At 42.3% G+C, this 14250-nt stretch overlaps 1 protein-coding gene across 2 annotated transcripts; it reads left to right on the top strand.

Annotated features, from left to right (window-relative positions):
• The first annotated feature begins 78 nt into the window (after positions 1 to 78).
• On the top strand, positions 79 to 13217 carry LOC306926527 (deoxyhypusine hydroxylase-like). 2 transcript variants are annotated; one of them, XM_079505877.1, is made up of 6 exons: positions 79 to 202; positions 5399 to 5506; positions 6142 to 6309; positions 7163 to 7239; positions 9648 to 9906; positions 10798 to 13217. In XM_079505877.1, exons 2-6 carry the CDS (start codon positions 5401 to 5403, stop codon positions 11106 to 11108), a joined length of 921 nt encoding a protein of 306 aa, XP_079362003.1. In that variant the 5' UTR covers positions 79 to 202; positions 5399 to 5400; the 3' UTR covers positions 11109 to 13217. The 2 variants fall into 2 exon arrangements, with proteins under 2 accessions (XP_079362003.1, XP_079362004.1); XM_079505878.1 differs by having other exon boundaries at positions 108 to 211.
• Positions 13218 to 14250: the final 1033 nt, after the last annotated feature.

A 14250-nucleotide genomic window follows, 5' to 3' on the forward strand; every position in this document is an offset into this window, starting at 1 on the left:
GCGTGTGCAGGCCATAGTGATGGTATACTATTATTATCATACAATGGGGAGCTTTTATTATGAAGGGGTGACTACGTTGTTGTAGGAAGCACGTGCATCATGGTTACTGTATTGTCAAACAGCTGGAAGAAGTGGAACAAGTGGAGCACTTTTGACACTGTCTGGAAGAAGATGAAGTAAAGTCCTGATTCAACCACGTCAAGTGAGTACAGTACGTATAGTGACATTATGGTAACCTTTGAGTGTTTTACTTTAATTGTTGTCTTTATTCTATATCCGGAGACGCTTAACCACCAACTAATTTGAGATGGCAGAAATAGCGTTAGCCTAGCTTGCTAGCAACGTGGGCTAGCCATAAGTGGATGGATGGATGGATGGATGGTGAGGTGACCACCAGTGTGGCATCATGGATATTATCAACAGGGAATTTAAGTGATGCCAATCATTCACATTATGTCAAATATAATATTTGTAAAAGTTATTAGCTGCGATACTAAAGAGTAAAGACACATTTACAAGACCTAACCTGGTCCTGAGCGTTGGCTTGAAAGGGAATTGTTTTATTTATTTTTAATTCGATTGCTAATCCGAATACACTTCCAAGTTCTCTTGATTGTTACTATTAAAGGTAGTCTGTCTGTGCTGTATAGCTGTGCTTCCGAAAATTGCATCACATTCCTCCTTGGATGTCAGATGACTTTTTAGCAAGATAACCTGATTCTGGGACTGTAACAGTGGTGGTGGAAAGTAACTACTGTAAGTACAGTTACTACTTTAGGGGCATGTCACTCATTGTCAACATTTTACTATGTCATTAATATAGGCTATCCTTGAGCTGCTGGAAATAATTAAAAAAAAATCCCCCCATTCTGTGTTTCCTAGAACTGGAGGTCTGAAAAAAATCATTAACATTGTGAATCACATCTTGATGACATCATCAAGATGTGATTCACAATAGAGGGCATGCGCGTGACATCATCATCATTGACAGCCCATACATCCACACAGAAAAGTCATATCTGATTGCATTAAACAATGTTAAACTCACTTTGCCTGTTGCTTTGCCACTCGATTTGCCACTCGATGTGCCATTCACTTTAAGCATGCGCATACTCTCTATATTAATGATTTTTTTTAAATTATTTCCACACAACAGCTCAAAGGTATATTAATGACATAGTACAATGTTGAAAATGAGTGGTAGGCCTATGTAGTATGGAGTATTTGCAGTTTCCAATACTTTTACTTCTACTCCACTACATCTCAGATCCAAAATATTGTACTTTTACTCCACTACATTTATTTGAAAACGTTGGTTACTACTGGTAGGTTACTTTGTAGATTTGGATTATTACACAAATACATTAAGTTTTAACCACTTCATTTTGGCCATTTGAAAATGGCCGATCTACAAGCTCACAATGCGTGCTGTGTTCAAAAGATTTTTATACTTTGGAAAATAAAAAAAATGAATTGAATTCCAGACTTTTAACTGAGTATTTCTACATTGTAGTATTGATACTTTTACTTGAAAGAGAGAGAGAGAGAAACATTTTGTAAACAAAGGGAAGTGCTAACCAAACATATCGGAGATACTGTAGGTTTACATTCAGATAAGCTTCTAATTTAAGCATACATTTCTCTTAATGTCATTTCTGACATTTTGAAATGAAACCTCATTGAACTCAAGTATGCCTACAGTATTAATGAATGCACTCGAGTTCCTTCTGGCAAAAGCAAGTTATGCTTTCTGACAAGAAATGCATTCCTTTGAAGAACAGAATGTAATAACGGAGTGTAATAAAAATAAAAACTGACAAGCTGTACGTGCTAAAATGGGAGTTGGACAGCTAAAGCATGTGACAAAATAAATAAATGTGAGTACTTTTTCCACCCACCACTGTTGGTTTGAGAGACTACACTTTAGTTCAGTGGTTTTCAACCAGTGGTCCGGGGACCACCAGTGGTCCTTGAGGGGGTTCCAGGTGGTCACCAGCTAAATGATGGAGAGTTGGTAACCAAATGGACCCTTGTGTGTGTAAAATGAAACCAAATCGACCCATACGGGTCCATTTGGTTTTGAATTTACGCTCTCAAGAGTTAAATTATTGTTAAACATCTGCTCTACTTAATTTACAAGAAGTTTAATTTACACAATTTGACAATGTAGAAGAATTATTATTTTGATCAACGTTTGCCAACAGCATGGAATTGTGGACAAAATCTTATCCAACGATAACAAAACATTATTTTGTTTTGGGTCCGAGAGGCTAAATCTCATCAAACGATGGTCCGTGGATCAAATGCCAAATAAATAATGGGCCTTGATATGAAAAAGGTTGAAACCCACTGCTTTAACCCATTCAGGGGGGGAACCCCTTTTGGTGTTTTAAGCATTATGTTATGCTTAACACTTTGATTGCTGCAAGATCTCAACAGGCCTATTTGGATGTTGCTGCCGTTTAACATTGCACAAAGGCCTTGTTCGGGGGCCCACAGTAAAATGTTCTCTTATAGCGAGAATCACACGCCTACATCAAAAGAAAGCTGAACTTGTCCACTTCAATTAAAAAAATACATTTTGATTTTACCATGTTCCATTCTGGAGATATTGACCTTTTTGCAACACCTGCATTTGCCTGGAAGTGGTTATCTTGAACAGCGAGCAGAGTTATGGATGGTTTAAAGTCAGAGACATTGACAGGCAGATATAAAATTGAACCCAATAAATATCCTATACATCCTATACACCGAATGAAAGCCCTGAATGTGTACTTTTACGAGGAAAACAGTAAACATTGATCCCATCTACAGTTAGACAGTAATTGGTTATTGAATGCAGCTTGTGCCCACCAGATAACTTCAGAGAAGACATGGACGTGAACTCCTCAATATTCACAAAATAAGGCCTATAGCGACATATAAATACTATATACCGTATGAAACAGAAGACTCTCTGCTTTCATAAGGAAAAAAATTGTACTGTAATAATAAAAAAATCACACCCCTGTGAAGTGAGCAGTGCAACTCTACTTCTCTACTTATTCACTACAGCTCGCTATATACGGACTGAGGCAGAAAGTCATGTAAACCTTTTATTTACAGTTTGGTCTGTAAACTTCTACTGTAATAATAAAAATCACACCCCTGTGAAGTGAGCGTTGCAACTGTTCTGTACTTATTCACTACAGCTCGCTATATACGGACTGAGACAGAAAGTCATGTAAACCTTTTATTTACAGTTTGGTCTGTAAACTTCTACTGTAATAATAAAAATCACACCCCTGTGAAGTGAGCGGTGCAACTGTTCTTTATAGTTGCGCGGTGCAACTGTAGAGAACAGTTGCACCGCTCACTTCACAGGGGTGTGATTTTTATTATTACAGTAGAAGTTTACAGACCAAACTGTAAATAAAAGGTTTACATGACTTTCTGCCTCAGTCCGTATATAGCGAGCTGTAGTGAATAAGTACAGAACAGTTGCAACGCTCACTTCACAGGGGTGTGATTTTTATTATTACAGTAGAAGTTTACAGACCAAACTGTAAATAAAAGGTTTACATGACTTTCTGCCTCAGTCCGTATATAGCGAGCTGTAGTGAATAAGTAGAGAAGTAGAGTTGCACTGCTCACTTCACAGGGGTGTGATTTTTTTATTATTACAGTACAATTTTTTTCCTTATGAAAGCAGAGAGTCTTCTGTTTCATACGGTATATAGTATTTATATGTCGCTATAGGCCTTATTTTGTGAATATTGAGTTCGGGTCCATGTCTTCTCTGCAGTTATATCTGGTGGGCGCAATGTGCATCCACCCAGTATCCAATTTATGACAAACTGTACATGGGATCAATGTTTACTATTTTCCTCGTAAAAGTACACATTCAGGGCTTTCATTCGATGTATAGGATGTATAGCATATTTATTGTGTTTATTGTTATATCTGCCTGTCAATGTCTGACTATAAACCTTCATAACTATGCTTTCTTTTTGATGATGATTGCCGCCTCGCCTAATCTATCTCACTGCTTTCATTGTTTTGATCGCAGTAACATTGGGGGGGGGGGTCATGGGCACATTGGGCAGCAAAAGTCTTGATCCGTACGGCTATAAAAAGTCCCATTCCACCGTTCGGTTCAGAACTATAGTATAACGGCGAGACGCGTTGTCATCAGCTGATTTTGTTTTTCAAGCTAGTGTAGGGGAACATGCCTGGGCATGCTAGCCTGGCACGGCCAGACTCATAGCGAGGGTTCACTGATGTTTCCTCCGGGGAAGAATCTTCAGTGAATCCCCGCTATGAGGCTGGCCAAGCCAGGCTATGGGCATGCAGCTTGGGGGCGATGGAGGGGGAAAAAAGCGTCACCCGGCTGTGATGTCGACGAGAAGGAAAAAATGACTTCCACAGATGACAACACCACGGTTTAGGTCGCGGAAAAGTTCGTTATACATTACACCCGGGTCGATTACGTCCCCGACGCGTTCATTGCGGTCTTATCACTACAATTATAATGAATAAAAAAGCGTTACAATCACACGTCTGAGCGATCTCCGATTATGACGGCTCTGCATGGCGATACGTGATCCACCAACGGAACACTGTCTTGTCGTGGCGGCCCCTCGATACGGTGGTTATTGTTCGTAGTATTGTAGGCTCGGGGATCGTTTGGTCGCTACAGTATGAAGAAGGAAACATGCATCTGTCCATGTGTGTTGCAGATGTTATGCATTGCAATGCCGATCTGGTGCATATGTGTTTAGGCAATAGGCAGCGTTCCGTTCAGCGTTCAACTGGCTTCTACACGTAAAGCGGCCAGCCCTCCTGTTTTCAGGAGGGGAGGGGGGTTTTTGTTTTTTGTTTTTTTTTCTGATCACGTGAGCGGGAGTAAGCAGCAATGATAGGGCGATGGTTCTTCATTGTCCGGGTGGGTAAAAAGATGAATGAAAGTATTCTATAAAAAAGTGATTGAAACGTATTGATACGTGATCCGCACCCGACGTTTGATTAATTGATAACGTATTGATACGCGATCCGCGTTGGGAGTGTTAAGCTATTGAAAAATAGCAGATCTACAAGCTCATAGCGTGGCACTCGGTGCCGAGCTTGTAGATCTGCTATTTTTGAAAAATCGTGAAAATGTGGCACAAATCTTTTGAATATAATCTTTCAGAGCGAACGTTTTAAACTCAAATCTTTCCTTCTGGGTGGGTCCCTGGAACAACATATTTTCGGATGGGGATTGTCGGGCAATTACATATATTTTTGGGGATCCTTGACAAAATGTTTGAGAACCACTGACATAGAAACATGGGTTTTTCAGAAAACTCATGATTTAGAAGACAGTTGTAGAATCTGGTGTCGGGTCTAAATGGGTCAATTGCATCTCTGTCCCACGCAGGCATGGCCAGTGTTGATCAGATCGCAGCAGTTGGACAGGTCCTGGTGGCACCAGGAGAGGACCTGACCCGACGCTTCAGAGCACTGTTCACTCTGAGGAACTTGGGAGGTAAACTACATTTGCAATTGTTCATCATTTTTACTCATTCAATCCGTGTGTTGTATAATTTAAATCTTAATTGTATACATTTCCATAGCAGCTTTTATCCAAAGTGCTTTTAAAAAAAGTGGTTCTCCCCGCTCACGGGGTCCCTGATGAGGGTCCACAGCCAAATTAATATGTATCTTCAAAATCAGTTTAACCACTTTAACCCAATTTTTTACTTGGGATATTCGGAAATGGCTGATCTACAAGCTCACAAGTCACAACATGTTGCAAAAAAAACAAGGGTAGTACATTGCATTCAGTGGGACTTATCAGCTGTTGGATGGAGAGCAGAATTGTTAAGGGAACAGAAACATTACTTAAGATGGCTCAGGGGCCACTCAGCAAAAGTCCAAGGGCCCCAAGCTAAAAATGTCAGTATTATTTTTGAAATGTTTACAAATGTATTTTGTAACGGACTACATGACTGGTCTAAAAATTAAGGGAACACACAGTAAAGGCCACATTTCCATCTATAAAGCCAAACCTCAATAAACAAAAACATTGTGATTAATGATGAAGTTACAAAATGATGATTAATTCATTAATCTGGATAGAGCTTTAGCGTAACTTATCTTTTTACTCCTGAACTCTGTTAGGTGCTGAAGCCATAGAGTGGATCAGCAAAGCATTCGCTGATGACTCTGCTCTGTTGAAACACGAGCTGGCTTACTGTCTGGGACAGATGCAGGACAAAAGGGCCATACCTTCGCTGATCACCGTCCTAAAAGACACACAGCAAGAGCCCATGGTCAGGCATGAGGCAGGTAGGTACAACTACTGAAATATGAAGCCAGAATATGGTCTAAGATGGAGCGAGGTTAGGTTCTCATTTTTGTGACTATTCAAGTCATCTTGTTTAGTGGTGTCAAAAATAATTATATAATTCAACCATTCTGCAATGCAGCAATGTGACATAATCAAAGCCTAAATATAATTATATATAATATAATAATACTGTACAGTATATAATATTATATATAATCTAATTCTAAATAAAAGTATATCAGACTGCTTGTATTGACTGATGAAAAAATTGCCATGTTGTGCAGTAATATAGAACAATGTGAATCGAATCGTTACCTGGTGAATCATAATCTAATTGAATTGTGAGGGCAGTGCCAATGCACACCTTGTTTATTTCAACCCTATAGTATACAGTACACGGTACCTTCAGTTTCTCCCACTGCACCAAATCTCTTTGCTGAAAATGTGCTGATCTATAAGCTCACAGCTTGTTGCAAGCTTGTGGCTCTGCTATTGTCACTGTAAAGCGGGACACATACTCCAGACTTCACTTGATAACCTAACCACAGCGGTGGCTGCGGTGAGCCACTTATCACCGTGGCTCAGTGACGTCCTGTTGTAGTTTTTACTAAAACTACAACATGAGGTGTGCTGCGGTGAGTCTCTTATCACCGCAGCTCAGTGACGTCATGTTGTAGTTTTAGTAAAAACAGAGAGATGTGCTAGGGTGAGCGGCTCAGTGTCGCCATGTAGTTTTCCCAACCACCGCGGTGAGTATGTTATCACCTAAAAACTGGAGTATGTGTGAGCCTTTAGGGTTCATCTTATTTGGAACAGATGAGTATTAAAACTTGTGTGTGTGTCTCTCTCTAGGCGAGGCGCTGGGAGCAATTGGTGAACCTGAGGTTCTGGACCTGCTCAAAGAATACAGTCGGGACCCTGTCATAGAGGTAGGAATGTCCCCTTGGCCCACTTCTTATGGGACCCTGTCATAGAGGTAGGAATGTCCCCTTGGCCCACTTCTTATAGGACCCTGTCATAGAGGTAGGAATGTCCCCCTGGCTCACTTCTTAAATCATAAACCCTAACCTTTAACCACATGAACCCTAATGTCCATATTCTGTAGCGAACATTAAAAATGAAAATCACACCGGTGTGAAGTGAGGGGAGCTATATTAAAGTCTAACTCATGTTGATTAGGTGATGTAATGCTGATGTAAAACAAACGGTGCTAACACAAACATTAAATTCTCTTTATTGTTAAAGATGGAGTGCCACGATTTTTTTCCACCCTAAAACATGATCATCAGGTATTATTATAATATAAGGAGGAAGAACTTTTTCCAAAAAGTGTACAGTATTTGTTAAAATCATGCTTTTATGTGGACACGCCCACCAGTTCATTAAGTATGCCTGGTTTGCCTGGTGGGTGGTGATGGGTGGTGATCCACCTGAACTGATGCCGCACCCACAGCTGTAGTTATATGATAAAGGGGGAGGGATTAGGGGAGGGGCTGATAGTGTGATGTCACTATATTACCGTTTATTTCTTTGGCCCGTTTGACTGTCAAGGATTCAGCCTCCAGGAAGAAACCCTAAATACAAAGTTAATACACCATTGCACATAAAAACGACTCCAGGATGTCTAATGAAGTACTGTCACCTCATAGACACATGAAAAACTGGAAATACAAAAATTGTGGCACTCCATCTTTAATGGCATTTAATGTTTGTGTTAGGGACAAGATGACGTAAATTCTCTCTTCATTGTCAATGGCGTTTTTAAAACAAACATTGAACTAAAAACAAACATTAAACCTGAGGGGCTAGCGCCCCTCAAAAATACAAGGATTAGATGTAGATTAGCTGTTTGAGGCGAGGATACAGTATATAGTGTAGAGGGGAAAATGGAGGGGACTACTATAGACTGGTCAACTAACCATAAAACATATAGTTTTATGGTTCAAATATCAATTTGGTGTGACTTCCAGAAACCTGTCGGTTGTCGTCATTTAAATGCACTATATTTCCTCATACTGTACAGTGGTATAGTAGGAGCTGTTTGTATTGGTAATCCAAAACTACTTAACCTAATGATTATGAGGGAAACCCTGCTGGGGAGCTTATCAGTGTGAGACTTTTAATACCTTGAGGAAAGTTCTCCCACACTTTTTATAGACAACTCATCACATCATTGGGACATACCAAGGTTAGGTTAGACAACAGTGATATATTGCTTTAGTTTAAATTATAATAAATATATGTAACTAAGGGACTGCAATGGAAATACGCCGTTGGCTTTCTTGCATTTATCCTTTTGATAGTGATGTATAACTATGTGCATTTTTTTGTACATGAAAGCATTGTCAATAAACATATCAATCAATAATGTACCATTCGCCACAGGGACATTATCTTAATTTGCTGAACTTGTCACCATCACCACCACTGTCTGCTATAAGAACCTGTGAAAAATTATATACTGTTCACCACCCATCCGCTAGGTTGCAAAGATGTAATATCATAATATAAAGCCTTTGCATAGTTCTTAAGTACAGCTCGGTGTGATGCCAAGTGGGATCGGTTCTGAAAACTCCTTTCAGAGGGTCTGCCATGGTAACCTGACTCCGCCAGATGGGGCAGTAGAGAGTACACAGGTTACTGTGTACTCGCTACTGCCCCATCTGGCGGAGTCAGGTTACTGTCATGGTGTCTGCCAAATTTTGTGACTTACTGAAATACACAGTAAAACCCAAGGGGCCAGTGAGGCTATTCAACGTTGAAGCTCTGGGCCCTAGTGGTAGGAGGAGGGACTACAGGCGGACCCGTGGATTCATGACCGGGAAACCCTGTGCAGCTGGGCTTTAACATTGAGCGCTCGGTTGCACTTCCGCATTTGACCACCAAAATTTGGTGGTCAAATGCGGAAGTAGACGTTCTGAGACGGTACTTCCGGCAGTCTTCCGGGTGCTTCAAAACGCCACTGAGCAACTTCCACTGACATGAATAGCTGGGGGGTGGAGCTTCGCGCCAGTTCAGTCTATATCCTTTTATATACTCTATGGTAAAACCCCTTCCTCCTCACATGGAGGAAGAGAAATAAGGAAATTGATTTTGCAGCCTCTCTCTTTAGCCTCTTACTGTACATGGAATTCATAACATTGCTGGATGCAAAAATAGCCAACGCATAGTGGATAGTCATTCACACGTTGGCCTCCTTTATGCAGAAGTTCTGTATCGTGTTTGTTCCCACATAGGATTAATGTAGGGGGCACAGTACAGTATGTAATACTACTATGGCTGGCTACGGCTGTTGTGAAAAACCCGTAACAGTATATTTTCTGCTCCTAACCGGTAGGTGGCAGAGACGTGCCAGCTGGCTGTTCGTCGGTTGGAGTGGCTCCAGAGTGGAGCAGAGAAGCAGGAGGCGGGTGATGATGTCACAGACCCTAACCCATACTGCTCCGTTGACCCCGCCCCGCCCGCCGCCAGGAAGAGCACCCCGGAGCTGAGAGACTCCCTGCTGGACGAGAGTCTTCCGCTCTTTGAACGTTACAGAGCCATGTTCGCTCTGCGTAACCTCGGCAGCGAAGAGGCAGTGCTGGCACTGGGAGATGGTAAGATGGTATTTTTAAGTAGCACAGAATTCCACAAACACTTTTAGACTTTAAAAGAGCACATGCGTTAAAGATTGAAGGTTTGCCTCCCCCGGGTCAGCCGGGGTGCCTGATGGAGGGGGAAAGGAACTGGTTGGAATAACGTGTTCTTTTCACGCGCTACGTCCAACCGGGGAAACTCCCCCCTGTCAGGTGATAAGAAGCGGCCTGCTCACTCCTTATGCTTTGTAGGAAGCATGAGCTCAGTTCTGGGCTCTCCCCACGTTGGCAGAGGGAAATTACCACTCAGGATTACAGCTTTAGGCAATTGGCACCGGGTGAAAAAATGGGTTACAAAAATGGGATAAAAATTTGTATTAAAGAAAAAAGATTGAAGGTTTGGATCTTTGAGTATTTTTATGAAACGTGCTCAATTCATTTCTTTAATTTTGCAATACATTTATGTATATAATCCGTCTCCTTATATATCAATATGTCTTTGTTTAACCATCTAAGTTTTTTTTTTAAAGCATTCAAAACCAAATGGTTACAGCATTTCGAGGATTTTCACAAGACAGTCCATGACGTAACATATACATTACATCATGAAGAGCTCCCTTATCTATCCTATACAAATAACCCTCTATAGGGGAACCTTTTCTAATAGACATGCCTTTGTCTGCTGTTTAAAAGACCTCAGATTGGTTGTCAGTTTGACACTGGTTTCGAGGTCGTTCCACTGTGTGTCTCCTATGTACTGTAAGTAAATGAACCTTTGCCCACTTTACTTTTAAAAGCAGGAGGGCTCACATCTGCTATACTGTCTGGTGAAACGGTTGTGTACCTCGTTTACCCACGTGAAACATGAAAAGGTCACTGCTGAAGCAGCACTTTTCTTTTGTCTCCCATTAGGTCTGCAGTGCTCCAGCGCTCTGTTCCGCCATGAGATCGGTTACGTCCTGGGCCAGATGCAGCACCCGGCCGCCATCCCCGCGCTGCAGGCCGCGCTGGAGCGTTCCGGCGAAAGCCCCATGGTCCGCCACGAGGCGGCCGAGGCGCTGGGCTCCATCGGCCGAGACGACTGCATCACCGTGCTGCAGCGGTACTGCGGCGACGGGGAGCGCGTGGTCAAGGAGAGCTGCGAGGTGGCCCTGGACATGCTAGAGTACGAGAACAGCGATGAGTTCCAGTACGCCGACGGACTGGCCAGGTTACAGGGCTAAAGCTGGAGGGGATACGGACAAGAACGCCAGGCCGCGGCCCCGTTTTCTGCCCCGTGAAGAGAGGGGCTGGAAGGAGAGCCGCGGCTTGTGATTGGGTCGAGACGGGCCGTCAGTGGGGTAGGGAGCGCTCCGCTGTGTTCATTGTAGGGGGGGACGAGGATTTACTACAACTCGGACGGCTCTGAGTCGGCTCAAGCGAAATTCGCAATGTTCGACATGGCGACTCGCTCGCTTGGTGGTGTCTCTCGGCTCAAGTTCGCCTGAGACAGCGCCCCTCCGTCGCGGTCTAAAGCTATAGGGTGAAAGTCCCTCCCTTCGTGGGGCAGAAAACGGTGTCAGGACCCTCAGGACACCTGGCACACTTCAGCCCCTTTGCCGACAGATCAAAGCTTTAAAACCTTTAAAAAGTCACCCAAGAGAAAACATTATCTTCAAGTCAGTAATCACTCAAAAATAAGTTCTGTTTTCAATTCTGAATTGTGCAGATGTTTTATGTGCCCGGCGGTCATGAACCCTTTATATTGGTATACAGTTTTCAACCTAGTGTGTACCAGGTGGTACTCAGCGACTCACCCATGCTGTGGGGAAATCACTGGCTATGGAGATGGTACTGACGGGAGATAAGATTAATGCACAGGAGGGCAAGCAGTCAGGTCTGAATGTGTGAATGTCACTTTACCCACTTCAATGTACACCCAAGTCAATTTGCAAAACACATTTTAAACTTGAATTTGGTGTAGTTTCTAGAATTTCAGTTACAGGTAGGCGAGGGCTGCACAATTAATCGAAATTAAACAAATAATGTGATTTGAGGTTTCACAATGATTTTTTTTCGATGACGTCTCACTCTTGCGCATCACCGAGGAGAGCCCAGGAGGCGCGCCTGGGCTATACAGCCATGCGATCTGTTCTCGTATCAATAAACTTCGTCTTTTGGACAATACTTCGTCCTGGGCGACGGGCGTTACTAATAGAAAGGACAAAGAACTTCGTCCTGGGCGTTCGGAGTGTTAAAATGTCCTATTTGGTCAGCTTTTGCACCTTGCCCTCATCTCATCACCATAGCACAAGGTTCATCAGCCAAAACATTGTGCCATTTCCATATGTCAAGATCATAGTTAGAGGCACAATATAATCAGAGGCAATGGCTAAAGATGTCAATGATTGGCACAATTAGCAACAAAGACATTTTAATTGGTGATCGTGTTTAATAATTTTGATAAAAATGTTCAGGAAGTTCAGAGACCACATCCGTAGACAACTAGACATGGTGGATGAGAAGTAACAGGTGGCTAAAAAGGACACACAAAGTTGAACTGTGCCAATCGGCGCATAACATTTGCTGTAATTCTGGGTTCCCGACCCGTAAAGCAGAATTCTTTGCTTTTTTTTCTCCCCAAATGTAGTTGTTTTGCCAGTTGATTTCTCCCCACACATTTGTGTGTTGTCACTGTTGTTGTATGTATCCTACTGACTCGCCTGCCAGCGAGGAGCCCCCACCCGGCTTCCCTCCAAACATGGGCAGTGGTGGTGGGCAGGAACATTACCACTGCACCACCCAACTGCTCTTGGTAAGGCAGAATATAAACGTAATCAAAAACATCAGAATTGGCCAAAATGGGTTGATTTTAGAGGACTGATGGTTACAAGACCAGTATATGCATATTTATTTATAGATAATGTATACATTAAGTAAAGTTTATATTGTTAATGCTGTGGAGATGAAACGACCTCAATATGGTGGTAAAAGGTTCTGACTGGGTCAGACTCAGACCCTGGTCTGATGTGTTCATACGGACTGTTGTGATTTAGGATCAGGCCTGGGTCATTCACTATTCAATTAAAAATGATATGTCATAATTGAATGACTGTACATTTGCTATTTGTTTTGCTCATTATATACCTGAAACAGAACAGGGTTTTTTTGTTTTTGTGCGTCATTCTAAAGTTTATCTTAAAAATGTAGTCTACTAAAGATGACTGATTGCCTACTTAAAATGGTTGCGTAAACGCTTATGCATTCAACTGTCAGCCCTTAGTTCAATGTGTGTAATGGAAGTGTAACTGCTTCCTTGCCTTTTGGAACATAAATCAAAACATTTTCAGGAATCTGTTAAATTATTGTTTGTCTGCAGTGAAATCAGGATAAATGTATGTATTTATATTCTGACTATATTACTACATTAATAATCCGTTACTCTCCATCTTAGATCTGTGTTATAGTTTCTGCTGATATTCGACTGCATCACCTATTATAAAATAGCTCAAGGCTGTATTGCTGATTACTTAGGTTAGAACCCACCGCAGTTGTGTCCGGTTAGAACTTATAAAAAGGATGCTTCGACTTCTAATTCTCCCTGAAGCCAACCCTTGTTATATACTCTCCGACTATGCTTGTCACGATGACTAAGCCAGTTAGATCTATCCATATATGGTTCTACCACATCTATCTGATATCAGCACTAGGTCGGCTCGGGCCAAATATAGGGATTGTCATACTAGACATGTCATATGTCATATAGCCCAACGTCCTAGTCAGAGTCTTCGTTACAGCCACCCCAGATTTCACGTTGAAATCTATACCGTATCCAGAAGACTCGAACAATTTTCCTTTCTTTCGGATAAGTTCTAACAGGCCAGGCCTGATAGTTATCCAGCAAGGGAAACCCTCGAAGATGTTAATATCTCTCCATTAGTCTGCTGACGATCTGTGTATGCTCACAATCCAAACTATTTGGCGAGCATGCTCACAATCCAAACTATTTGGTGATAAATGCTCCCTCAATATTATTGACTTGGTTTGGCTGTGCGGCAGGAGATACCTCGGAAGTTACCGCCACCCCGTGCAAAACTTGAAGATCTCTCATGATTCTGACACGCAACTCCCCAGGTTGATCCCTCAATCCGACCTGCCCGGCAACTGTGCGTAACAAAACAGTTCGCCCCGAACCATCATCCAGAACCGCACACACTTCCATCACCTTGCCACAAACCAGAACCCTGCACACCTTCAACACGACATCTCTCCCTTTAGGTGGTGGACAGCCCACACACAAGGACTCTCCCGCTACAGTCAAGACTGCAAAAGCCGGCTGCGGCAATTCCTCTTGTAAATCCTGTCCCGTCTCGATCCCAGGTGTCC

Source organism: Electrona antarctica (assembly GCF_951216825.1).
Source record: "Electrona antarctica genome assembly, chromosome: 7".
In the NCBI taxonomy this organism is placed as follows: domain Eukaryota; kingdom Metazoa; phylum Chordata; class Actinopteri; order Myctophiformes; family Myctophidae; genus Electrona; species Electrona antarctica.

Coding starts and splice junctions, on each gene's coding strand:
- LOC306926527 (XM_079505877.1), top strand. CDS start 5,401: ATGGCCAGTGTTGATCAGATCGCAGCAGTTGGACAGGTCCTGGTGGCA. Junction 6,310..7,162: donor CATGGTCAGGCATGAGGCAG/GTAGGTACAACT, acceptor GTCTCTCTCTAG/GCGAGGCGCTGGGAGCAATT. Junction 7,240..9,647: donor GTCGGGACCCTGTCATAGAG/GTAGGAATGTCC, acceptor CCTAACCGGTAG/GTGGCAGAGACGTGCCAGCT.